We start from the raw sequence: 26,948 nt of genomic DNA, 5'->3' as shown, positions 1-26,948 counted from the left end.
ATGAAATTAAGGGAATGACAAAATATATGAAATGTTTTCTTATGGGAGTTAAGCCTTTGTTAAATAATTGTTAAATGAGAATAATAATATAAAGGGATATATAAAGTTGTCAAATAAGGGAAATTAAATAATTTGTAATTTTGGATATGGGATTATGCACAAAAGAATCTTAACCAATCGACACACTTTCTGTGATTATATTGAATGATGGTGTTTTTATTTTTTAAAATAAAAAAAAATAAAAAAAGAAGAAGAAGGGGACAGCAGGGAACGAGGTGGCTGGATGGAGTCACCGAAGCAATAGGCATGAACTTAAATGGATTCCAGAGGATGGTAGAGGACAGGAAGGCCTGGAGGAACATTGTCCATGGGGTCACGATCAGTAGTAGGTTTCCAAAAATTTTACGACCGGTTCTGTGGGTGTGACTTGATGGGCGTGGCATGGCTTGGTGGGCGTGGCTTGGTGGGCGTGGCAGGGGAAGGATACTGTAAAATCTCCATTCCTTCCCCAATTCAGGGGAAGGATACTGCAAAATCCTCATTTCCTCCCAATCAGCTGGGACTCGGGAGGCAGAGAATAGATTGGGGGCGGGGCCAGCCAGAAGTTTTACTACCAGTTCTCCGAACTACTCAAAATTTCCGCTACTGGTTCTCCAGAACTGGTCAGAACCTGCTGAAACCCACCTCTGGTCACGATGGGTCAGACACGACTTCGCAACTAACAACAACAACAACAACTGAAACTGGATACAGCCATGTTCTCCGATCCATGGTCGTTTTTCCTGCAGGAATTCCTACAGATGTTGCTCGATATATTCATGACATTTGCATCAGGGAAAAACAGATGTTTCCGAGTCATTTTGTCATTTGTGCCTGGTCTTTTGTCGCCATCTAGTGGTCTTTTTCTCCCATTCGGTTCCTTCTGAGGCTTTATCAACAGATGCTAATCCCGTACTTTCTTTATAGGGGGTGTGGTGGCCTAGCGGTTAAGTCAGTGGACTTGTCAACGGGCAGGTTGGCAGTTCGAGACTCCAGAACCACGCAATGGGTTGAGCTCCATTCTTAGCTCAGGTCCTGCCTACTTAGCAGTTCAAAAGCAAAATGCCAATAAATAGGTACCGTTTCCATGGAAAGGAACCGTGTTCTGTGCGCTCGACGTATATAGTCACGCTGGCCACACAATCACACTGGCTTCCTTGGCTAAGAAATGGAGGTGTAACTGGACAGGGGAAACCTTTTACTTTTAATACTTTCTTAATACTTTAATACTTTACTTACTTAATACTTTACTTAATACTGTAGGAAGAAATATCCTTCTGGGTTCAGCTCCAAGTGGGGAAAAAGACACTGGAAACATGGAAACTGCTTGGAAAGATGGTTTAATGGTGGACCGGATCACATGGTTTGAGTTCCTAAACAGAAAAGGGCAGAGATGGTGTGAGTCCCTGGGTTTTATGCCCTCTCTGGCTTTGAACTTCCTGGGGCCCCGAAAGAGTATCCTGATTGGTTGTCAGACTCCCAGGGGGTGGGGGTCTTAGCTAGCCTTGCTGGCTGATGTAATCTTCCCAGGTGCCAGGTGCTGAGTTTCTGTTGCTAGACGGGTCCTATTGTGTTGCAGATGATGGTCCATTGACAAAGATTGAGTTTCTGCCTCTGGCCCATTGACAAAGGGTGGGGGCAGGAAGATGGGAGCTGCTTCGTCTTTAGAACATGCTTCTCCATTTCTCATCCAGGGAAACATAATATTCTGCCTTTTTAATATTTCCCAAAATATTTCATTCCTCTAGGAAAGGGGTGGGTGCTAACTTCCTACAATACTTTACTTAAATTTAAACAAGAAAACTCAAAAATACACATATAGACGGGTGAAACCAGGCTTAATAGCAGTAACTGTGAGGGGAATCTTGGAGTCTTAGTGGACAACCAGCTAAATATGAGGCAGCTGTGTGCAGCGGCAGCTAAATAAGTCAACACAATCCTAAATTGCATTAACAGAGGGATACAATTAAGATCAAGGGAGGTTACGAATACCGCTCTATAAAGCCCTAGTAAGACCCCACCTAGAGTACTGCATCCAGTTTTGGTCATCACGCTATAAAAAAGATGTGGAGACTCTAGAAAGAGTGCAGAGAAGAGCAGCAAAGAGGATTAGGAGACCGGAGACTAAAACCTACAATGAACGGTTGCAGGAACTGGGCATGGCTAGTCTAGTGAAGAGAAGGACCAGGGGAGACAGGAGAGCTGGAGCTGGACCCTGCAGGGAGAGCTGGCCCAGGCCGTGGCTTCTGTACGGGTGCTGGTGGTGGGCTCCAGTGGCATTGGCTATGAGCTCCTCAAGGGCCTGGTGCTCACTGGCTTCGCCCACATCAATGTAGTGAGGCCTGGGAGGCTCGTGAACGGGGGGAGACAGGACAGGCACTCGTTCGGCTTGGCACTTTCGGGCCGCTCGCGTTCTATACACACACTATGGGAGGGGAGGGGAGGAGCTTGATGGCGGCGCGTGGAGGGAGCCTCCCTCTGCCGGACTCCCAGATGTTAGTGCGCAGGCCACTCAGCGCCTCCTGCACCCCTGAAATAATAAGACCCCCAATAATAACGCCAAGCCCTTATTTTGGGATTGAAAAGAAAATAAAACACCTGTCTTATTTTCAGGGAAACACGGTAACAGTGAGGATAATTTGCAGGTCACCTCCTACCGGCCTCCCACCGCCCAGTGCGCTCACATAGGGCTGCCCTCCTCCGGGTCCCCTTGGCCAGACAGTGTCGGCTGGCGGTGCCCAGGATGAGGGCGCTCTCTGTGGTCACACCAACCCTCTGGAATGGGTTGCCCACCGGGCTCCAGACAGCCCCCGACCTCCACACCTTCCACGCCAACCTAAAGACATGGCTCTTTCAGCAACTTCCCTGATCTGCCATGGATTTTAACTTGGGGATTTGGGGATTTTAATTGGTTTTAACACTATCTAATTTTATCTATTGTCAGGTTGTTTTTATTGCTGTGAGCCGCCCCGAGTCCTACGGGAGAAGGGCGGCATATAAATCTGACAAATAAATAAATAAATTAACCAGTGGAACCGCTTGCCTTCAGATGTTGCGGATGCTTCATCACTAAAGGTGTTTTAAGAAGAGATTGGACAACCACTTGCCTGGAATGGTATAGAGCCATGATGGCGAACCTATGGCATGGGTGCCGGGGTGGCACACAGTGCCCTCTCTGTGGGCACGTGAGCCCTCACCCCAGTTCAGCTCTGCCATGCATGCGCACATGCCTCCTGCTAGCCAGCTGGTCTTTGGGTCTCTGCTGTGCATGCACGGGGGGTGGGGCACATGTGCGGAGGCTGCGTGCGCATTGCATTTTGGGGCGTTCAGTTGTGTGCGCATTTGCTCATGCACGCGTGTGCTTTGGGCACTCAGTCTGGAAAAGTTAGCCATCACTGGTATAGAGTCTCCTGCTTGAGCAGGGGTGTTGTGGCTCTGTTACCTGAGCCTGTGTCTCAGGAGAGGACTCCGAGAGTGAAGGAGAGGAGTTGGCAAGGCCTCCCTCTCCAGGACCCTCCTCTCTGGCAATGCCTTCGGTGTCCGCCGAAGGACAAGAGATAGGGCCGGGGCCAAGCACGTCCACGCAGCCACAGGTGGACAGTGATGAGGGTAATGAGTCTTGGCTGGATCCTCGGCAGCGTTGCAGAGATAAGTGCACGCAACAGAAGAAGAGGCGTGCCAGAGATTAGGCTGAGTCACTGGACCACACCCCACAGAGTATAAAAGGGGGTGAGGTGGCCATTCAGACTCTGTGACGGACAAAACTAACTACTATCGAGTCACACTGCATCTTTGGAAACAACATTATCGGCCTTGGATTTATTTTACGAAATGGACAATTCTTGACTGTGTGTATTTTGTTTATTGAGTAAAAGTTCTTGGCAAGCAGCTACTGGGTTGCTGCCAAGCTTCTTATCGGAATAATTGGTTGTCTGCCAGTTTATTTAACCCCCGGCTGTCTGTTTGTGTGCGTGTGTGGGACAGGGACAGAACAAGGGGGTTGGATTCCAAGGGACCTCCAAGGTCCCTTCCCTCTTATTCTGTCATTCTGTTATCCAAAAAGTGTTTCCAACAAGAACTTTGTGGATGGAGGGAAGGGGCAACATTTATACATAGATCTTAAAAAAAAATAGAGCAGAAATATTTTTCAAAACCCGATTTCTCCCTGGCTTCTCTTGCTCATGTTATTGCTTCCTTTTCCCCTTACAATTCAATTGGCTGTATTGACTTGGCTTAGGGAATCGGACTCTGGGGGGGCCCTGGTGCTCTCTCAGCTTGGGTGTTTTCTTGCAGACCTTTCATTACCCAACTAGGTTCCATCCTCAGTGTTAGTAGGAATTGGGGTTGGCTCTCTATTGATATACAAGTGGCTTGCCCTGTCTGTGATGGTGGGAGGGTTCTTGGTTCTTGGTCTTGATTAGGCTGTTGCTGAACCTGTGAAAAAGGCATTAAAAGAACCCAAGGCAAAATATAGAAATATTGTTATATGATGGACAGTTTAGCGTTGACATGAAAATGGGAATTTGAAAGAAGATATTTATTTGTCTGACAGATACAGGTCGTAGGAATGAAGGCAAATATATGTGTCCCACGATAATGTTGCAGGATCCAATCTGGGTTGCTCACCAGAACCAGAGAATGGAATGGGATGGCATGGCATGGCATGGCATGGCATTGTTCTGCCCCAGCTCCGGATTTCCAAGGATATTGACACACACCAATGGTCCTTATCAAATTTATTAAGTAGCAAGAATAAACCAATGTCCGGCAAAGGTTGGCAACCAGCCCAGAAAACAAGATATGATAAACCAAAATACTCTGATAGTAATACGAGTTGTTTCCAGCAAGAACACACTAGCTGCGTGCGACTTAAACAGGCTAAGGGAGTGGCCAATTATCCTCAAGCCCTACTCTCGAGGAGACCTCCTCCTCCTGAGTAGCCACTCCTGCCTTTTGGCAGCCCTGCGTGCTCGAGAATTGAGGAGAGGCTCCTCCACTTCGCTCTCTCCACTGGAAGGAGCCTCTGGAGGTTCTGAAGGCCCTGGCTGAGTCTCTGCCTCTGGCATCATCATCAGCCTGAGGAATTCTGGGAGTTGAAGTCCACAAGTCTTAAAGTGGCCAAGATTGGAGACCCCTGGTCCAAAGTCTTCACAAACCGCGTGATGTTGCTGATGACTGAGAGAATCCAGATGACTCTTTGGATGTCGAACGACACCGTAAAAAGCAATACCAAAGACAGATGAAGGCTCCTGCATGAGAAGAGAAGAAAAAAAAGGGAAGCAGAATATTTGCATACTGGGTGGAGTAGGAGGGGGGGTCTATGATAACTCGTCACGGCCAACTTGCCACGGCCTTCTCGCTGCAGGACCACTCACGTCTGGACAAGAGTGACACTAATACCAAAGAAATGGTGGAATAGGATAATTAAGGAAAGGATGCAGAAGGAGAGACAGAATGAAATGTGAATGCCAAAAAACATTTTTTTAATTTATTTTAAATAATTAAATAGAACTATTAAATTTTCCTGCAGTGAGTTGTCCATGATGAGTTGGCTGCAGCGAGTTGACCATGGCTAGTTGGCCATGATGAGTTGGCTGCAGTGAGTTGACCATAGCTAGTTGGCCATGGTGATTTGGCTGCAGCAAATTGACCATGATGAGTTGACTACAGCAAGTTGACCATGACTAGTTAGCAATGGTGATTTGGCTGCAGCAAGTTGGCCATGATGAGTTGGCTGTAGTGAGTTGGCCATGGCTAGTTGGCCATGGTGAGTTGGCCATGGCTAGTTGGCCATGGTGAGTTGGCCATGGTGAGTTAGCCATGATGAATTGGCTGCAACAAGTTGGCCATGGCAAGTTGTCCCATTCCCGGGTGTGGAAGTGTAGGGTCTCAGCCGTCTTACAAACCTTGGAGGGCATTGAAGATTGAAAAGAGGAAGATCTGTGGAACTAAGAAGACCCCAAAGGACACGAAGGCCAACATCCAGGTGGTCCCCAGGAGGAAGGTCATCCCAAGAACGGTTCCCACGTCTTTGCAGGTGTGTTCCTTAGGCTGATGAAGAGGGTGAGCTCTGAGCTGTCTAAGCTTCTGCACCACCATCACCAAGATAACTATGTTGAAGAATATAGTGCCACCAACATAAACAAAGGTGATATTGTTCAAGATGGCGGAGGTGATCCAGCATCTGAAGGAGAAGAAAACCCAAAGATCAGAGGCTCCTTTATGATTCCAAGAGAGTCCAAGAAAAGTCTGGTGTCAATCCATCAGAAGCCAAGGTGTGATGGTCCAGGGCATGGCACAGAGATAACACAAACAACTGGCGGTTCAAACCACCCTTTTATTGCTCCAAATTTCCCCAAACGCTCCCATGTTTCTGGCAAGTCCCAGAGCAGAGTGATAAAAAACCCTGACACAGACCTCAAGCAGCCTCTGGCTGCAATTAGACTAGCCCAGCACTGTCTGCACCAAGGCTGCACGGCAATAAATCCAAATTTATTTGGCAAATCAAGGCGTTCAGGAAGCAAAAGATCCAGGTAATTAGTCCAGAACGCCAGAAGAAATGCAAGGACTCTTGGAAAGTTCAAACGTCGGCACACAACACTTCAGGAACTCAGCATTTGTTCCTGACAAATGCCCCTCCCCACAGCGTCTCCTTAAGCCTCATTCCCCCAGTGTGCCTTGTGAAGATGGGCGGGGCACTCTTCTCCCGAGAAGCCTGCTCAGTCTGCGCTGTTCACATCTTCTCTCCACTCTCCGAGCCCTTGGATCAGGAGGAGGTGATCCTCACCTGAGCTCTGTCTCTCATGTTCATCCTGCCTCTGTTTCTCCCTGTCTACAAGCTGTCCTAATCCTGAAAGTCCCTGGCCCTCCCCATTTTCTTCCGAAGACAACGAAGCCACTCCCTCAATCTCTGTCGGCTCAGGTTCCAGTTGGTCTTTCCCCGCAGACCCAGGCTCGGAGGACGGCATGACACAAAGTCACACAACATTTTCAATCTGCTTTCTGCATTAACCACCCATTGCTTCCACCTATTCTATTCTATTCTATTCTATTCTATTCTATTCTATTCTATTCTATTCTATTCTATTCTATTCTATTCTATTCTATTCTATTCTATTCCATTCCATTCCATTCCATTCCATTCCATTCTGAAGTAATGTAGGGTTTTCTTCCTAAGCAGGAGGTTGGACTAGAAGACCTCCAAGGTCCCTTCCAACTCTTCTCTTCTCTTCTCTTCTCTTCTCTTCTCTTCTCTTCTCTTCTCTTCTCTTCTTATTCAAGTTGCTTTTTTCAATGATGTTGTAACTTCAAGCAGCCACTAAACAAATCTTGCAAGTCAAGGCCTATCTGTATAATATATAGGAATTAAAACTACATAGCTGCTACTCACATGGAAATGTTCTTGTATTGAGAGTCGGTTTTGATGCTATGCTGACCATAAAGATCCTGCATGCTGAGGACGCTGGCCAGAACGATGACTCCAGGGATCCCTGCAGAATGAGAGAAGACACAGTGATGGACTCCGAAATAAGACTTTAGCAGGCATATACAGGCAGGCCTCGATTTACAAGCACCTGAAGGCCAAGCAAAGAATAATGGATGGAAACTGAGGGATTCAACCTGGAAATAAGGAGAAATTTTCTGACAGTGAGAACAACCAACCCATGGAACAGAAGTTGGCTTTGGAAGTTGTGGGAGCGTCAACCCTGGAAGCTTCAAGAAGAGACTGAACTGCCATCTGTCAGAAATAGTGTAGGGTCTCCTGCTTAGTTGGGGGGGTGGACTAGATGACCTACAAGATCCCTTCCAAGTCTGTTATTCTGTTGTTATTATTAACTTTTACTCGCTACAGTCCATCATCAGATGTAATGGAGTGACTAACCTGATGTAGCATTTAATTTTGGGTGAGATGGGGAGGGGAGGGAAGACTGATGACTGAAGGCTTGTTGGCCAGGGAATTCTGGGAGTTGAAATCCACAAATCCTAAACTTGACAGAATTGGAAAACAAGTACGACCACAATTGAGCCCAATGTTTCTTTTTTTAAAAAAAAATAAATTTGTATTAGAGTATAAATATTAAAAAAAACATAACATAACATACACACAACAAACATTTATACAACATATAAACAAAAAGAAAAGGATTATGTTTCCTTCTTAAGCATTATTTCAAAGTGACATTCTGCTTATAATACGTTTCTTCACCTCTCCTTAATCTAATAACATTTTTTATACCGGTAATATTTCCCCCTATATTTTTTGTTTGTTTCTAGTTTTTAACCAATTATACCAATTGTTCCATACTTTGTAATAGTCTGATTCTTCTCTTTCTTGTATTTCTTTGGTTAACCTATCCATTTCAGCGCATTCTAGAAGTTTTTCTATTAATTCTGTTTCGTTTGGCGTTCTTTGTTGCTTCCAATTTTTTGCATAGATTATTCTTGCAGCTGTTAGTATGTGAATTGTAAGGTATTTGATATCTTTAGGGTATGATTTATTAAAGATTCCTAGTAAAAATGTTTCTGGTTCTTTATCTATCTGTGTTTCTGTTATTTGTTCCAACCATTTTTTAATATTAGACCAAAATTTCTTTGCTGCCGGGCATGTCCACCATAAGTGATAGAAGGTTCCTTGTGTCTTCTTACACTTCCAGCAGATCGGGCTATTTTTGTGAGCCCAACATTTCTGTTGTAAAGTGAGACATTTGTTAAATGAGTTTTGCCCCATTTTACGATTTTTCTGGCCACAGTTGTTAACTGTGAATCACTGCAGGGGTTAAGTTAGCAACACGGTTGTTAAGTGAATCTGGCTTCCCCGTTGACTTTGTTCATCTGAAGGTTACAAAAGGGGATCACAAGACCCTGGGAAACGGCAACAGTCATAAATACGAACCAGTTGCCAAGTGTCCAAATTTTGATCACATGACCTCAGGATGCTACAATGGTTGAAAGTGTGAAGAACAGTCATAATTTTTTCAATGTAACTCTGAATGGTCACTAAATGAACTATTGCAAGTCAAGGACTACCTGTATTTTAGAACAGAAATTTTCCCAGAAATTCTGGGAGTTTAAGTCCACAAGTCTTAAAATTGCTAAGCTTGGAGATCTCGGCTGTGGAGAACAAGAATAGAATAGAAGAATAGAATAGAATAGAATAGAATAGAATAGAATAGAATAGAATAGAATAGAATAGAATAGAATAGAATAGAATAGAATAGAATAGAATAGAATAGAATAGAATGCAGAGTAGAGTAGAGTAGAATAGAATAGAATGCAGAGTAGACTAGACTAGACTAGACTAGACTAGACTAGACTAGACTAGACTAGACTAGACTAGACTAGACTAGAATAGAATAGAATAGAATAGAATAGAATAGAATAGAATGCAGAGTAGAGTAGAGTAGAGTAGAGTAGAATAGAATGCAGAGTAGAATAGAATGCCGAATAGAATAGAATAGAATAGAATAGAATAGAATAGAATAGAATAGAATAGAATAGAATAGAATAGAATAGAATAGAATAATAACTTTATTGTCACTTTGAATGTACACTAAAAGTGAAATTTCATTGCATAGAGCTCCATTATGCACTACAATATGCACTACGCCTACCCTACAGGGTTATGTGAAAACTGTAAGAGGGTGTGCTATGGACACTGTTTTGTTGTGTTCCTGGAAGATAGGAAAGGTAGATAGATAGATAGATAGATAGAAAGAAAGAAAGATAGGAAAGACAGAAGTCAAAATATTGTCCTTGTTAATGCCTCCTTTCTACTACTCAGATATGACTTCTTTCTCCCACTGGAGAAGCTCCGTGCAACTAATTTTTCAACCAGATGCACAAGCTGCATTTCTTGTTTTGGAAAGCAAGGAAGAGACAAAGGAACTCAGAAGGTGACTTCACGATGACGTGTTTTTCCAATACGGGCAGCGTACAAATCCTTACCCCACCCCGCAGCACACAGCTTGAGCAGGTAACGCCTTATGTAGGAGTTGTAGACTTTGATCACCAGCAGGTAGAGGTGGAAGCCCTCGATGCCCATCCAGGTCAAACTGCAGAGTAAGGAGTAGTGGAGGAAGGCAGCCAAGATGCTGCACCACCACGGATGATCAACCAAAGTCTTGCTGCTCAAGAATGACACGTTGAGAAAGAAAAGGGCGGCCAGGAGATTGATGTGGATCTTTGTGGTGGAATCATGATAGAGCTTCCTACAAGGAGAAAGGGAAAGAAGATCAACTGGAGAGTTGGAGCTGGTAGGATCCAGAAAGGAGAGAAACACCACAGGTAGTCCTCGACTTACAACCACAAATGAGCCCCAGATTTCCCCTACTAAGGAAGAGAGTTGTTAAGTGAGTTTTGCCCAGGGGTGAAATGCTCCCGGTTTGGACCGGATCGTCCGATCTGGTAGCGATGGAGGCGGGTGGTTCGGAGAACCAGTAGCAAAAATCCCTGCCCCCCCCCCATGCCCAGCTGAGCCGCACAATCATCAGAGGCTTTTTCTTTTAATTTTTAAAAACATTTTTTCTACAACCACTTCAGCCGAAAAAAATGCTTTTAAAAGTAAAAAAAAAAAGCCTCTGATGATCGCGCGGCTCAGCTGGGATCGTCAAAGGCTTTTAAAAGCATTTTTTCTACAACCTCCTCAGAGGTTGTAGAAAAATGCTTTCCAAAAGGCTCTGACGATCCCAGCTGAGTTGCCTGATTGGCAGAGGCTTTTTTTTCTTTTAAATGCCTCTAACGATCAGGCAACTCAGCTGGGATCATCAGAGGCATTTAAAAGAAAAAAAGCCTCTCCCAATCAGGCAACTCAGCTGGGATCGTCAGAGCCTTTTGAAAGCATTTTTTTACAACCTTTTCACCGAAGAGGTTGTAGAAAAAATGGTTTTAAAAATAAAAAAAAAAAATTTGGCTACACCCACTCAGTTACATTACCTCCCCACCAAGCCATGCCCACAGAATCGGTAGTAACAAATTTTAGATTTCACCACTGGTTTTGCCCCATTTTATGACTTGTTGTTCTGACCCAGCTCCCCAAACATGACAAACCCTCTGTAGTTGAAGTGATGATTCCTTTATTGGGAGAGCCAGCAGCCCCGGCAAAAAGTTTCTCTCTCACCGCAGGCTAACAAGTCTGACCAGCAGGGAGATGAATAGTTGTCTGCCATACCTATTCATCTCCGCCCGCTGCCTTTATCCCCAGAGCTGGGGAAGTGCTTCACTTGCAGCAGTAGCTCTTCCATCCCAAGGACCGGCCCATAGATTTCCGCTGCTCTCCTCTCCTCTGCCTTCTGCGCATCAGGCACAGGACCCAGCTGATCCTCCTCTTCCTCATCAGCCACCTCCAGACCTGGGGCTGTTGACTCTCCATCTGAGGGCTGACGGACGGCCCAGGCTCCGCCTCTGTCTCTCTCTGTCTCTCTCTCTGCCAGCTCCATTCCCTCTTCCCCCTCGGAGCTCTCAGGTTGCCTTGATGCTGACCCTGACTCCCACTCCTCCTCCTCCTCTGATTCATCTGCTGGAAGGGTCAGCAGCCGACAGGCCACAACACTTGTCTTACCACAGTTGTTAAGTGGATCACCGCAGTTGTTATATTAGTAACCAGGTTGTTAAGTGAATCTGGTTTCCTCATTGACTTGCTTTTTCAGAAGGTCGTAAAGGAGGGATCACGTGACCCAAGGACACTGCAACCGTCATAAATGTGAGTCAGTTGTCAAAGCACTTGAATGTAAATCACGTGACCATGGGGATGCTGCAACGGTCGTAAGTGTGAAAAACGGTCCTAAATTCCTTTTTTCAGGGCCGGCATAACTTTGAACGGTCACTAAACGAACTGGTGTAAGTTGAGGACTATCTGTATCTTCATTTGTTTTCCTTTTCTAAATTAAATTACTTTAAATTATTTAAACCAGAGGTCTTCAAACTTGGCCGCTTTAAGACTTGTGGACTTCAACTCCCAGAATTCTCCAGCCAGCTTAGGTGGCTGGAGAATTCTGGGAATTGAAGTCCATAAGTCTTAAAGCGGCCAAGTTTGAAGACCCCTGGTTTAAACAAGTAGACAGCTGCCCATCTCAGTAAGATGACCCTACGGAGCATCCAAGAAATTAAAGCCATAAACTGACATATCCTTGTTTCTCTGTGTCCTGCAATGTCATTGTGCCTGGGAGAATCTTCCTCTGGCCCTGAAAGGATTCCGTGGTTACCTGGTGAAAAGGTATAAGAAGATGGTGATGAAACAAGCCGACGCTGAGATCCCACAGCCAATGTCACTGAGATAGGTCAAAGGGCCCAGTAGCTTTTCATCCAGAGGCTCTGAAGACAGTTGCTGAATAAGGGGAGAAAGAGGAAATGGCAGAGCCAATTACAAAGTGTGGTATTTCTTGCATACGTAATAAACTCCTGTCCTCCACTGCAACCTCCATTATCCCCCGTCAGCACAGACCACACGATCTGAGATTGATGAAACGTGACCTGGACCTACACATCTTTTATTTATTTATTTTTATTTATTTATTTATTTATTTATTTATTAAATTTTTATACCGCCCCCTCTCCCGAAGGACTCGGGGCGGTGAACAGCCAAAATTAAGAACACACAATACAAATATTAAAATACATTAAAACAAAATATTTTAGATACCGTCTCTTCCAGCGCTGACATAACAAGATGAACTTTTACCTAGTTTTGTATGTACAGATAGTGTTTCCTGGGAGACGAGGATGGGGGCTACATTCCTGTGAAAAGAACGTGCCGGGAGGTAGAGATGGATCTGCATGATGGCCAATGGGACATTGGGGTTGGAGAGCGGAAGAGGAGGGGGTTGGAAGGAGGGGCCAGTTTGGCTGCAAAATGAAGTCAAGAATGTCGGCTTCTTATGTTCTTAAATAAAAATGATTCATTAGAGAGATTGCGCTTGAAAATGAAACTTATTTAAGATAACACCGACACCTGACAGTCATATCTGGCCAAGGAACATGGTCAACAGGGAAGGATTCACTACCTTTAACAATGTGTTAGAACATAGAATAATAGAGTTTAACCGATTAACAGAGTTGGAAGGGACCTTGTAGGTCATCTAGTCCAACCCTCCACCCAAGCAGGAGACCCTACACCATTTCTGACAGAGGGCAGTCCAGTCTCTTCTTGAAAGCCTCCAGTGATGAAGCTCCCACAACTTCTGAAGGCAACTTCTGTTCCATGGGTTGATTGTTCTCACTGTCAGAAATTTTCTCCTTATTTCCAGGTTGAATCTCTCCTTGGTCAGTTTCCATCCATGATTCCCCGCGGCCCCATTGCGAACCAGTAGTAAAGATAAGTAGAACCCACCCCTGGACTAATTCAGCTTCAACCACAACAATACACACAATAGATACAAACTTAAAGTGAACCGCTCCAAACTCGACTGCAGAAAATACGACTTCAGCAACAGAGTGGTCAATGCCTGGAATGCACTACCTGACTCTGTGGTTTCATCCCCAAACCCCCAAAACTTTAACCTAAGACTGTCTACTGTTGACCTCACCCCATTCCTAAGAGGTCTGTAAGGGGCGTGCATAAGCATGCCTACCGTCCCTGTCCTAATGTTCCCTTTAATTGTATTCATTTTATGATTCAATTCATTCTTATAATTATATAAATTACGCAATATGTTCTTGACAAATAAATAAATAAATAAATAATTTTCCAGAACACCTTCTCAAGAAGGAGTTGATGCACCAGAGACCTGAAGAGCAACAGGCTTACCAGAAGAACAGCAAAATAGGTCAGATGGTTGCATTGGCAGAGGACATTGTCCTGACTGGCGTTGGTTTTACAGCCTTCTGTCCTCCATTCCCCCAGGTTGTCCTCTCCTGGAGAGAAACAAGCACCCTGCTCAAGAAAAATAGCTACAGCGGCCTGTCTTGGGCTCTTTTTTTTAGAGAATGCACAATACAGGTTGTCCTCAACTTACGACCACAATTTAGTCCCAAATTTGTGTTGTTAAGTCAGATATTTGTTAAGTGAGTTTTGCTCCATCTTACGACATTTCTTGCCGCAGTTGTTAAGTGGTTCGTTGAAGTTGTTAAGTTAGTAAGGTGACCAACTTTTTTACAATGAGAAGGAGGACACAAATAAATTGAAGAAAAAAATACCGTAAATAAAAGAAACATTTTATTCATTGCAACAATGAGCCTAATGCGTGCCTGTGTGCCGTGTCGTGTTTCGGTAAGAAGTAGACAAAGCCATTTGCGTGTGGCGCACTCTCTCAAAACAATTCTCCTGTGCGGAGCACATGCGTCTCACATCACACGCAACACAGTGGTGGGTTTCCAAAATTTTTACTATAGGAGTGGGATTTGGAGGTTCTCCAAACTGCACAGAATTTTAGCTAGAGGTTCTCCCGAACCCCTGCAAACTCCCAGCAGCCCCACCCCTGCATGCATCTGTCAAAACATATGCTTTTTAATAAAATATATTAGTTGGAAAAGGTGTGATCAGACTCCTTCGAGTCAGTTCTTCCTCAGAAAGATATTGCCGAAGTATGGATGCAAAGTTACAGAATTACAGAGTCATAGAGTGGGAAGGGGCCTTGGAGGTCTTCCAGTCGAACCCCCTGCCCTGCTCAAGCAGGAGACCCTGTACGTCCAGGTGGCCAAGTGAGCATAGAAATAGGGATAGGAGAGATGGAACAGGGGTCACTATTAAAGGAAAAAAGGAGGCAGGAAAGGTAGGCAAAAAATAATTGCAATGTAGAGTCATTGGTGCTCTCTGTTGTGGCTCCGTTACCTGAGCCTGTGTCATCGGCAGGAGAGGACTCCGAGAGTGAAGGAGAGGAGTTGGCAAGGCCTCCCTCTCCAGGACCCTCCTCTCTGGCAATGCCTTCGGTCTCCGCCGAAGGGCAAGAGATAGGGCCGGGGCCAAGCACGTCCACGCAGCCACAGGTGGACAGTGATGAGGGAAATGAGTCTTGGCTGGATCCACGCCAGCGTAGCAGAGATAAGCGCGCGTAACAGAAGAAAAGGCGTGCCCAAGATTAGGCTGAGTCACTGGACCACACCCCACAAGGTATAAAAGGGAGTGTGGTGGCCAATCAAACCTTGTGACGAACAAAGCTGAAAGCTTCCACGCCATTCTGCATTGCCGGACTTTTGCTATAGACTTTGCTGGATTATCTCTGGACTTGATTGACTCTGTAATTATTGAGCTGTTTTCCTTTGATGTACCAGAAGTGGGGAGAAGTTATCTCTCCTCTTCGTAAGTAATAAACTCTTGGCAGGCAGCCACTAGGTTGTTGCCAAGTTCCGTTATCATAAGGAAAAGGATTTTGCTGGCTGGTTTAGTCTTTAACTCTTGAACGTCTGTTGGTATGTGTGCGTGTGGTTGGGGACAGAACACTCTCTGAGCTTGGTTTACATTTTGACATTACCTGTTCCTTCCTCCCAAAATACGCAGGTCATGCTGAAATTATCCTAGAATGGTTGAGAGAGAAAACAAGAGAAATGTTTTTTATTTTATAGACAAACAAACATGCAATACATAATCAGTCATTCAGTGAATCATCTGAGTGCATCTTTTGTGTCTTCTTCTTAGAAAACAAGAGAAATGTTGATGATCAGCCGTGGGTTGGACTACAAGATCTCCAAGGCCCCTTCCAACTCCGTTATTCTATATTCTATATCTCCAAGTCCCGACTGACGAGCGCAACTAAAGCAAGCACACTCGAGATCTGCCAATGTCTCAGTGCAAAACTTTATTGAGCACATCATTTCGGCACTATTGAAGGCAAAACCAGCTCTGTTACACTGGGGCACAGCGGAAGCTTTGTGTTTGGGGTTCATGGCCCTCACTCTGCCAGCTCCCACTGTTGTCCATACTGCCCTTGTCCTGCAGGATCTTTGTAGTAGAGGGGGCTAATAGGGGGGCAGCTCAATAGCTGAGAATGGCTGAGTTGGGCACCTAATTTCTGCCTAAAGAGCGCAGACTAGAGACTCTAGGTAAGCAATCTATCCATGTAGACTAGTAATTTGTTTACAAATAGAACAGTATCCAAATTTGAAAAGAATACCATGAAAGACAGCTGCAAAACAAGTATTGCACTGAACTAACCCAGACAAGCTATTCTCTAAAGCACCTGAAGGCAGGACAAGAAGCGATGGGTGAAAACTAACCAAGGAGAGAAGCAACCTCGAACTAAGGAGGAATTTCCTGACAGTTAGAAGAATTAATCAGTGGAACAACTTGCCTCCAGAAGTTGTAAATGCTCCAACACTGGAAGTTTGTAAGAAGACATTGGATAACCATTTGTCTGAAATGGTATAGATTTCGTGCCTAAGCAGGGGGTTGGACTACAAGACCTCTAAGGTCCCTTCCAACTCTGTTATTCTATTCTAATCCAGCCCTACCTGTATCAGAGAAGCAAACAGTAGATTGATCCATCAACTGCATAAATCCTGATCTTGTGGCTGTTCTAAATATCTGAAGATTAGGTCTGATGCAATGAGATCTCCTTGAACATGACTTAACATCTGCTCTCTTTTGGGAACTTTCATTCTACCCAAGCGCTAAGATCTATTAAGGGATGAAGCCCATGGCAGCATCACTACTCACCAATGAATAATTATGCCAAAACCTGATTTCCACAGGTTCACGGAGGTTGGTGACACTCATGTCCCCAAGACTCAGTCCTATGATGTCACCACTCAGCAAGGAGCTGTTTTGTCTATCCTGAAAGACAAGGAAGAGAAATGCATTAAACTATATTAAAATAGAATCAGGTCATTTAAGGTTCAAGGGATGTGGTGGCTCAGTGGTTAAGACGCTGAGCTTGTTGATCGAAAGGTCAGCAGTTCAGCGGTTCGAATCCCTAGTGCTGCATAACGGGATGAGCTCCCGTTCCTTGTCCCAGCTTCTGCCAACCTAGCAGTTGGAAAGCATGTAAAGAATGCAAGTAGAAAAATAGGGACCACCTTTGGTGGGAAGGGAGCAGCGTTCTGTGAGCCTTCGGCGTTGAGTCATGCCAGCTACATGACCACGGAAACGTCTTCGGACAGCGCTGGCTCTTCGGCTTTGAAACGGAGATGAGCACCGCCCCCTAGAGTCGGGAACGACTAGCACATATGTGCGAGAGGAACCTTTACCTTTATATTCTCAAGTACTTGAAAGTGCTTATGATTATCTATAATGGAGGCATGGATATATCCTAATGTCATAAATATGGATAAAATTATAGGATACAAGGACATATTAAATGAAAAGGGATAACTAAAAACAAAACAAGAACTAAAAAGATTAGGGGTTGACCTATCATGGTGGCCACAGTTGCAGATACAATCCAGGTACGAAAAAGATAGGCAGGAATATGGGTTTTATAACGAACCAAATGACCAGGTTCTAATGGGAACAGATTAAAAATTAATTAAGAGGATATACAATTATTTATTAAATTACAAATTGGAGGAAGAACAAGGGTTCAGTATATTCTAGGTTCTGAGCTTTGACTTAGTATGTTGGGTGAACCAAGCCATTTCCTTAAGCCATGGTTTGTTTCTGCATCGCATGCTCTGTAAACAGGACAGCTGTGTTTTGCTATCCCATGTAGGGTTTAGAACAAGGGTCAGCAACCTGCGGCTCTGGAGCCACATGCGGCTCTTTGGGCCCTCTGCTGTGGCTCCCTGTCAGGTGATCCCACCACTGGCTGGCCCCGCCCCTCGCCCTCCCCTCCCAGTCACTCCTCGCCTGGCCTGAGAAGGTAAGGGTGATGGTGGGGGATGGAGAAGCGGCCAGGGGAGAGAGGGAGGGGGAGAGAGAGAGAGAGAGATACAGAGAGAGAGAGAGAGAGAGAGAGAGATACAGAGAGAAGGGGGAAGGAAGGGAGGGAGGGGGGAGAGAGAGATACAGAGAGAGAGAGAGAGAGAGATACAGAGAGAAGGGGGAAGGAAGGGAGGGAGGGGAGAGAGAGAGAGAGAGATACAGAGAGAGAGAGAGAGAGATACAGAGAGAGAGAGAGATACAGAGAGAAGGGGGAAGGAAGGGAGGGAGAGAGAGAGAGAGAGATACAGAGAGAGAGAGATACAGAGAGAGAGAGAGAGATACAAAGAGAGAGAGAGAGAGATACAGAGAGAAGGGGGAAGGAAGGGAGGGAGGGGGAGAGAGAGAGATACAGAGAGAGAGAGAGAGATAAAGAGAGAGAGAGAGAGAGAGAGAGATACAGAGAGAAGGGGGAGGGAAGGGAGGGAGGGGGAGAGAGAGAGATACAGAGAGAGAGAGATACAGAGAGAGAGAGATACAGAGAGAAGGGGGAAGGAAAGGAGGGAGAGAGAGAGAGAGATACAGAGAGAGAGAAAGAGATACACAGAGAGAGAGAGATACAGAGAGAAGGGGGAAGGGAGGGAGAGAGAGAGAGATACAGAGAGAGATACAGAGAGAGAGAGAGATACAGAGAGAGAGAGAGATACAGAGAGAAGGGGGAAGGAAGGGAGGGAGAGAGAGAGAGATACAGAGAGAGAGAGAGAGATACAGAGAGAGAGAGAGATACAGAGAGAAGGGGGAAGGAAGGGAGGGAGAGAGAGAGAGATACAGAGAGAGAGAGAGAGATACAGAGAGAGAGAGAGAGAGAGATACAGAGAGAAGGGGGAAGGAAGGGAGGGAGAGAGAGAGAGAGAGATACAGAGAGAGAGAAAGAGATACAGAGAGAGAGAGAGAGAGAGAGATACAGAGAGAAGGGGGAAGGAAGGGAGGGAGAGAGAGAGAGAGAGATACAGAGAGAGATACAGAGAGAGAGAGAGATACAGAGAGAGAGAGAGATACAGAGAGAAGGGGGAAGGAAGGGAGGGAGGGAGAGAGAGATACAGAGAGAGAGAGAGATACAGAGAGAAGGGGGAAGGAAGGGAGGGAGAGAGAGAGAGAGAGATACAGAGAGAGAGAGAGAGATACAGAGAGAGAGAGAGAGAGAGATACAGAGAGAAGGGGGAAGGAAGGGAGGGAGAGAGAGAGAGAGATACAGAGAGAGAGAGAGAGAGAGAAGGGGGAAGGAAGGGAGAGAGAGAGAGAGAGAGATACAGAGAGAGAGAGAGAGATACAGAGAGAGAGAGAGATACAGAGAGAAGGGGGAAGGAAGGGAGGGAGAGAGAGAGAGATACAGAGAGAGATATATATATATATACAGAGAGAGAGAGAGAGATACAGAGAGAAGGGGGAAGGAAGGGAGGGAGAGAGAGAGAGAGAGAGATACAGAGAGAGAGAGAGAGAGAAGGGGGAAGGAAGGGAGGGAGAGAGAGAGAGAGAGAGAGAGATACAGAGAGAGAGAGAGAGAGAGAGAGAAGGGGGAAGGAAGGGAGAGAGAGAGAGAGAGAGAGAGAGAAGGGGGAAGGAAGGGAGGGAGGGGAGAGAGAGAGATGTCAAAAGGATTTTGTGGTTTCCGGTGTTTTTTAACAACTGGTTCTCTGCCCTAATGACCAGCTTGGTAGGCGTGGCTAGGGGGGGTCATGTGACTGGTGGAAGTGAGTGACATCGAGTTGGCCACGCCCACCCAGGTTTTGTGGCTCCCGGTGTTTTCTTTTCTGTGGGAAACGGGTCCAAATGGCTCTTTGAGTATTTAAGGTTGCAGAGTCAGACCCTTGGTTTAGAATATACTATAAGCTCAAACAGAAAGGTTTTGGCTAAGTGAGGGTCTTGTATCTCTTATCCTAGTTTGACACTTGAATTAAGAATAGAGAACCTGTTTTTGGCCACATGGCCAAATGAATTTTAAACAAGGTGTTGCTGGCCATAGTTATCATGTCTGAATTGCCTTTCTCCATGCAGCAAAGTAGGAAAAATTGGGATTTTCTTCATTATTAGCAGATTCTCAGTTTCCGACTTTGGTCAAAGAAGAAAGTGATGTCAAATAAACGAATCAAGTTTAGGTAAACTGAATCTGGGTTGTTTATTAGTAAACCAACCGGACACAGGCTGGATTTAGTCGTTCTTAAATTAGCTCCTAAATTAAGTTACTTGTAGGGATGGGACCGAACCATACGCTCATCAAATGAGTTGATTTGCCACAAAAATTTGACTAAAGTTAAAACAAATCTGACTGAGACTGAGTGGCGTAGGAGGCTAATGCCTCCTACTAAGGCAGCATTTAACATCCAGCTGCCTGCAATTACTGCAAGTTCAATTCTCACCAGGCTCAAGGTTGACTCAGCCTTCCATCCTTTCTAAGGTGGGTAAAATGAAGACCTGGTTTGTGGGGGCAATAAGCTGACTTTGTATAAAATATATATGAAGGCTATTGCTTAATGCATTGTAAGCCGCCCTGAGTCTCCGGAGAAGGGCGGCATATAAAAATAAATAAATTAATTAAAAAAAAAATCAAAGGTATCTTACTCCTTTGTTACAGGCCCATCATTGTGTCCTAAGATGTTTGTGGTTAATTGTCAGAAAACAGACAGCACAAGGACCCCTGGAACTCTATGTATGGTTATTTGTTTGTTTGTTTGTTTGTTTGTTTGTTTGTTTAATTCTTACACCGCCCTTCTCCTGAAGGACTCAGGGCGGTTGTCGAGCCCGCCCTCACGCTCGACACGAACCACTGCCGACCCGACCCATCGATCTGCAGCCTCGGCGGTGGAGAGCCAACGGCGCGAACGGCGGCACACACACACACACAGGCGGGGGGGAATCGGGTGAGTGGGTTAGGCGGACGGGTGTGGTGTAGGGAGCGCCGGGTGCAGGGCTTCACGTGTCCGCAGTTTCACGATGCAGGCAACGCCTTCCCACAGCTGATTGGAATCAACCTCGCTGCTGCACGGAGGACGCAGATCCCAAGCTGGCAACGCCGCCGGAGCCGTTGATTCGCCGGTTCAGGGGGTTGGCTGGGCGTGGCGTGGGCTACGCCCCACAGCAGTTGGGAGGCATAAAAGCGCTACGGGCTATGCGCCCGTAGCGCCGTTTTTAAATCGTTTACGACTGCAGCGTTGTTGGAGCCATGAAAGTAAACCAGCATTCCAAAGCAAAACGTTGTTGGGTGATTTGTTGCATTTGTTTCTTTGCGTGGCCCGAAGATCCTGAGAGCGGTGTACAGCCATATTAAAACAACATATACCCACAAAATTTAAAAACAATTTAAAATATATTAAAAAATTTGGCCATTATATTAAAAACTACAAACACCCAATTAAAATTCATTTTCTAGGTTATGAGTTACAATAGCAAAAACCCATCTCTTATACTCAAGGAAATCAAGACAGGGCAGCCCTGAACTTCTTCCTTAACCTCTCCTCCCATCCAAAATTAAGCATGTATCTACATAACAGCCGGGGAGGGGGGCTGCTGGGGGTTTGCAGGGGTTTGGGAGAACCTCTAGCTAAGATTCTGTGCAGTTCAGAGAATCCCCAAATCCCACTTCTGGCTGGCCCTGCCTACCCCACCCCGCCCCTCTCAGGACTCCCCATGCAGCCCGTTTTGGATGCAGGTAAGTGCACAGCGTGCACAGAGGCTCGGGAAGGTTGGAAAATGGGCTTACCGGACGTTCGGGCCTCCGGAGCCTGGGGAGGCTGTTTTCATCCTCCCGGACGCTCAAGGAAAGCCTCTGGAGCCTAGGGAGGGCAAAAACACTCCCCCCAGCTAGGCCACGCCCACCATGGCCATGCCCACCCAACAACTGGGCAGAGAACCCCTTGCTAAAATTTTTGAAGCCCACCCCTGATAACAGCCACTAATCAATCCATCAAATCTTTATTCGGTCATAGATGAATATAAACAGCTGTTGAATTCTTTCTTGAAGGCTATCCCTATATCCCTCTACAACAACGGCATCCGTGCATTTTGAAGCCTTTCGTATAAACTCAAGAGCATCATCAATTTCTACCAAAATGGAGTGAGGAAGCTTGGATATTTTCTATCTCCAAACCTGGGAAACGTCAGATTATTGATGATTGACACTCTATGGCAAATCCCCACCTCTGTCACCTCCTGTAAATTGCAGCAATGGCCTACCTGAAAGAGGCAAGAAGCTTTCAGGTAAATGCAGATAAGCCTTATCTCCTTTGCCGGAGTCGGTTGGATATTCTTCAAGAACCTTTTTGGAAAATACGTGGAATGCCGGCTCTGTCTCGAAGCATCAGGATCCTGCAATGCGGCATGAAACAGGCATTTATGCAAATTATCATCAACGATGCTGCCTCCAATATATTAGACTTTCCCCTTTGCATCCCCAATTCACAAGATTTAAAGCTCTGTGTCTTCAATTCCATCATGACTGCATAAGAATGAAATTAGGTTGGGTCACTGTGGATCAGCATAAGTGTCAGAGTTCCAGAAAACCCCCAACTCCCAGTAAAGACACGGAAGCAGGCATTTGGCCTAATATGGCTTCCAAGGCTGACAATAGGAAGGTAATAGCTAGTATTGGTTATTACGATGAGCTGTGGTGGCGCAGTGGTTAGAATGCAATACTGCAGGCTACTTCTGCTGACTGCCGGCTGACTGCAATTTGGCAGTTCGAATCTCACCAGACTCAAGTTTGACTCAGTCTTCCAGCCTTCCAAGGTCAGTAAAATGAGGACCCAGATTGTTGGGGGCAAGAGGCTGACTCTGTAAACCGCTTAGAGAGGGCTTTAAAGCACTGTAAAGCGGTATATAACTCTAAGTGGTATTGCTATATTCCTTCCTTCCTTCCTTCCTTCCTTCCTTCCTTCCTTCCTTCCTTCCTTCCTTCCTTCCTTCCTTCCTTCCTGTTAGAATGCAGTATTGCAGGCTAACTCTGCCCACTGCCAGGAGTTCAACTCTCACTGGCTCAAGAGGTTGACTCAGCCTTCCATCCTTCCGAGGTCGGTAAATTGAAGAGCCAGATTGTTGGGGACAAGAGTCTGACTCTGTAAACCTGTTAGAGAGGGCTGGAAAGCACTGTGAAGCAGTATATAAGTCTAAGGGCTATTGCTATCTTAGCATGCCTTGGGGGAACTTGTCTTTCATGATAATTAATCACATTAATGTTAATCACATTAATGATAATAGTTTTATGTGGATGTAGTAGCATGCTATTTAGACACATAATAGTGCAGGATTTAGCATTTTGTGTGAATCCAGGCTGTATGTGTGAACAAAAACAGGGTAATTCAGAGGAGAAGTATATAGAGTAGCACTAAACATCCTTCCTCCACCCTACTTCTCTATTCAAGATGGATCAAATAACTAAACCACTGTTTCTGAATCTTGACAATATTTAAGATGGGTAGGCTTCAACCCCTAGAATTCAGGCATAGGCTGCCTGGGGAATTCTGGGAATTGAAGTCCACACATCTACAAGTTGTCCAAATTGAGAAACACAGAATTAGACAGATAGTGTGGAAAAGGAAAAAAAATACTTACTAAAAAATCCTCACTGTTGATCGTTAACCCTTCAAATTTAGTGTATATTAATGTTTGAATATTAGAGTGAACAGTAATGAGCTTGTCCCTCTGTAAATGGACTTTCAGCAAGGCCATCTCCAAGTTCTTTAGGACTCTATAAAAACAAGCAAAGTGGAAACCATAGGCCTTATAAATGGAATATACTCTGGTGCAACTCAATAGTCAGTCTTCAGATTAAATAATTTATAGCATGAATTTAACATAAACCTAGAGATGATCCAACATGTCATCAACTAGAGAAAATAAGCATCTCTTGTATTTTATTACTCTTTGTTGTTGTTGTTGTTGTTGTTGTTGTTGTTGTTAGTTGCGAAGTCGTGTCCGACCCATCGCAACCCCATGGACAACATTCCTCCAGGCCTTCCTGTCCTCTACCATCCTCTGGAGTCCATTTAAGCTCACACCGACTGCTTCAGTGACTCTATCCAGCCACCTCGTTCTCTGCCGTCCCCTTCTTCTTTGGCCCTCAATCTTCCCCAGCATTCGGATCTTCTCCAGGGAGTCCTTCCTTCTCATTCAGTGGCCAAAATATTTGAGTTTCCTCTTCAGGATCTGGCCTTCTAAAGAGCAGTCAGGGTTGATCTCCTCTAGGACTGACTGGTTGGATCACCTTGCAGTCCAAGGGGCTCACAGGAGTCTTCTCCAGCACCAGAGTTCAAAGGCCTCCATTCTTTGGCGCTCAGCCTTCCTTATGGACCAACTTTCACAGCCTTCCATTGCAACTGGGAAAACCATCGCCTTGACTATACGCACTTTTTTGGGCAGGATTTATTGCTCTATAGCAGTGTTTCTCAAACTTGGGAAGTTGAAGATGGGTGAACTTCTACTCCCAGAGTTCCTGCTGGCTGGCAAATTCTGAGAGTTGGTCCATATTTCTTAAAGTCACCAAGGTTGAAAGGCACTGGACTAAATAGTTGTTTTCTCTGTGTAGGTTAAACTTCTTCTATAGTTTCCATTAAAAACGTTTTCTAGAACATCTAACTTCCATCACGTATATCCCCGAAAGTCCTTCTTTTCCTCTGATAAATATTCAGAAATTATATATTCATACATTCAGAGTTCTTCATGCATTCAGACTTTGAAAGGCTGCTTAAAAGTCAGAAGCTGGAAATCTGATATATTTAGAATGCATGGTAGGAAGTGCTGCATTAAGCTGAAATTAAATATAGACGTAACATGCTGTCCACAGTTGGAGACCAGAGTTTATGACAGCTCCACTTGGATATACCAGCAATTCGGTACTTATTAGTTCAATCGATCAGAATAGAACTGGAAGGGACCTTGGAGGACTTCTAGTCCGACCCCCTGCTCAAACAGGAGACCCTATACAATTTCAGACTGTTTCCAAAGCAGAGCTACAACCCTTTCACTTCATAGCTGTATGTTTTCTGGTTGTTAAGATTCCTGCCTTGGCTTTGGATCGTGCCTAGTGAACGCTGGAGTTTTGTTGCCTTGGGAATCCTCTTGTGTTGTGGATTTAATTCTGCCTGGTGGGTTTATCTTGTTTGAGAAACTTCCAAGTGCCTTGTGGACTCCTTGGCCATTGCTCTTTAGACTAGCATCGGTCTGCTTGTGTTGTTGTTGTTTGTTGCGAAGTCGTGTCCGACCCATCGTGACCCCATGGACAACATTTCTCCAGGCCTTCCTGTCCTGCTTTGCTTGTGGCTGGATTTAATTGGGACAGTTTTGGGCAGTGGTGAAATGTAAAATTTGTTACCACAGGGTTCTGTGGGCATAGCTTGGTGGGGGGGGGTTAATGTGACTGAGTGGGTGTGGCCAACTTTTTTTTTAAAAAAAGCCTTTTAAAAGCATTTTTTTTACAACCTCTTCGGCCAAAGAAGTTGTTAAAAAAATGCTTTTAAAAGCCTCTGACGATCCCAGCTGAGTTGCCTGATCGTCAGAGGCTTTTTTTTTCTTTTAAAAACATTTTTTTCTACAACTTCTTTGGCCGAAGGCAAAGGAGTTGTAGAAAAAATGCTTTTAAAAGCCTCTGACGATCCCAGCTGAGCCACACAATCATCAGAGGCTTTTTTTTTTTTACTTTTAAAAGCATTTTTTTCGGCCAAAGAGGTTGTAAAAAAAATGCTTTTAAAAATAAAAATAAAAAAACCTCTGATGATCGCGCAGCTCAGCTGGGCATGGGGGGGGGGAGGCAGGGATTTTTGCTACCAGTTCTCCGAACCACCCGCCGCTATCGCTACCAGATCAGGCGATCCGGTCCGAACCAGGAGCATTTCACCCCTGGTTTTGGGGTTTTGGTGAATGGAATTGCTGGGGAATATTAATAAGCCCACCAAACCACGGTTACATGCGTGTGTGAATGAATGAGTGGGACAGCACAGGATCCCACGTTCCCCCACCAAAATGATACAATTGCAGATTTTTTCAGGTGGCTTCCTTGAAGCTACTGTATATAGACTGGTATATAGGCAAACTTCTTCCCCCTCATTTTTATAACATAAAAAGTGCAAATAATAAGAACCTACTTCCTTGTCTCGTTGGAAGCGCAACCTGAGTCTATGTGCCCTTCATAGTTCTCCATAGCTGCAGTCACATCTACTTCTTTGTTGGGCGCTAACAACAGCAGAGGCAGCACAGAACGTGGGAAAGAAGAAGTAACAGAAAGGAGAAAGAAAGAGTCCCCATTAGCATTACAAGATCAGCATAAACAGAAAGTTTGAAGATCTGGACAGGAACAGAACTGTTGGTCATCTCCAAGTGAGATTAAAGGCCTTCAAAGCTGGCCCAAAGATGCTTTCTCTTGGTGGGCGGGGCAGGGGAAGGATACTGCAAAATCCCCATTCCCTCCCCACTCCTGGGGCCAGCCAATGGTGGTATTTGCCGGTTCTCCAAACTACTCAAAATTTCCGCTACCGGTTCTCCAGAACCTGTCAGAACCTGCTGGATTTCACCCCTGCTTCTCTCCTTAATTAGTTTCCACCCATTGCTTCTTGTTCTGCCCTCAGGTGCTTTGGAGAGATAAATACATCAAACCATGGATTAACTAGCCACCATGGAAGCATCCTCAACAACCCACTGCAGTGCTGAGGCAAAACCCTTGCAAAGAAATCAGAACTCCGCCTCTTTCTGCTTAGCCCACCAAGGTCTTTTACCTGATGTAGAATTCACAAAAACCCAGCAGGCAAAAAAGCAAAGGCATATTCGGGAATCCATTGCTGCATCACGTAGCCCGCTCCAAACAGCTGTGGAAAAAGAACCGAGATAAATTTAGGAGGTCTTCTAGTCCAACCCCCGAAGGAACAACACCTTTCTTGCTGCTCTGAGCACCCTACACAACACCACAAAGCCACATTTTCACTCTGGAGAGTCCAACCTTGGCAACTTTAAGACCTGTGGACTTCAGCTCTCAGAATTTCCCCAGCCGCTGGCTGGGGAATTCTAAGAGCTGAAGTCCACAGGTCTTAAAGTTGCCAAGGTTGGACAGCCCTGTTTTGACAATTTAACTTTAAATATTACACTCATTCATTTACCCCAGGCATGCCTGGGACCCTAGCCAGGTTTTAAGAATTCTCCAGTT

The 26,948-nt window shown here is 45.2% G+C and overlaps 1 protein-coding gene across 1 annotated transcript; it reads right to left on the bottom strand.

Annotated features, from left to right (window-relative positions):
- Window positions 1–5,187: 5,187 nt before the first annotated feature.
- Window positions 5,188–26,584, bottom strand: ADGRG5 (adhesion G protein-coupled receptor G5). The gene is made up of 12 exons (XM_070953101.1): window positions 26,524–26,584; window positions 25,897–25,984; window positions 23,369–23,504; window positions 21,995–22,126; window positions 16,625–16,741; window positions 15,444–15,486; window positions 13,781–13,887; window positions 12,240–12,361; window positions 9,985–10,247; window positions 7,430–7,529; window positions 5,946–6,223; window positions 5,188–5,288 (listed from the first exon to the last, which is right to left on the bottom strand). The coding sequence occupies exons 1-12, from the start codon at window positions 26,582–26,584 to the stop codon at window positions 5,188–5,190; spliced, it is 1,548 nt and encodes a 515-aa protein (XP_070809202.1).
- Between the last annotated feature and the right edge of the window lie 364 nt (window positions 26,585–26,948).

This window comes from Pituophis catenifer, unplaced genomic scaffold (assembly GCF_029215685.1).
Source record: "Pituophis catenifer annectens isolate HBS135680 unplaced genomic scaffold, rPitCat1.0.hap2 SCAF_13, whole genome shotgun sequence".
In the NCBI taxonomy this organism is placed as follows: domain Eukaryota; kingdom Metazoa; phylum Chordata; class Lepidosauria; order Squamata; family Colubridae; genus Pituophis; species Pituophis catenifer.
The sequence above is the reverse complement of the archived record's forward strand: the minus strand, read 5'-3'. Positions and strand labels throughout refer to the sequence as shown.

What these genes read in the sequence shown, in the direction of transcription:
- ADGRG5 (XM_070953101.1), bottom strand. Translation starts at nt 26,584, where the DNA reads ATGGATTCCCGAATATGCCTTTGCTTTTTTGCCTGCTGGGTTTTTGTG. An exon ending in CAATACAAGAACATTTCCAT is followed by an intron (nt 6,224 to 7,429) that starts GTGAGTAGCAGC and finishes CTTCTCCTTCAG; the next exon opens with ATGCTGGATCACCTCCGCCA. An exon ending in AATCTTCAATGCCCTCCAAG is followed by an intron (nt 5,289 to 5,945) that starts GTTTGTAAGACG and finishes CTTCTCATGCAG; the next exon opens with GAGCCTTCATCTGTCTTTGG.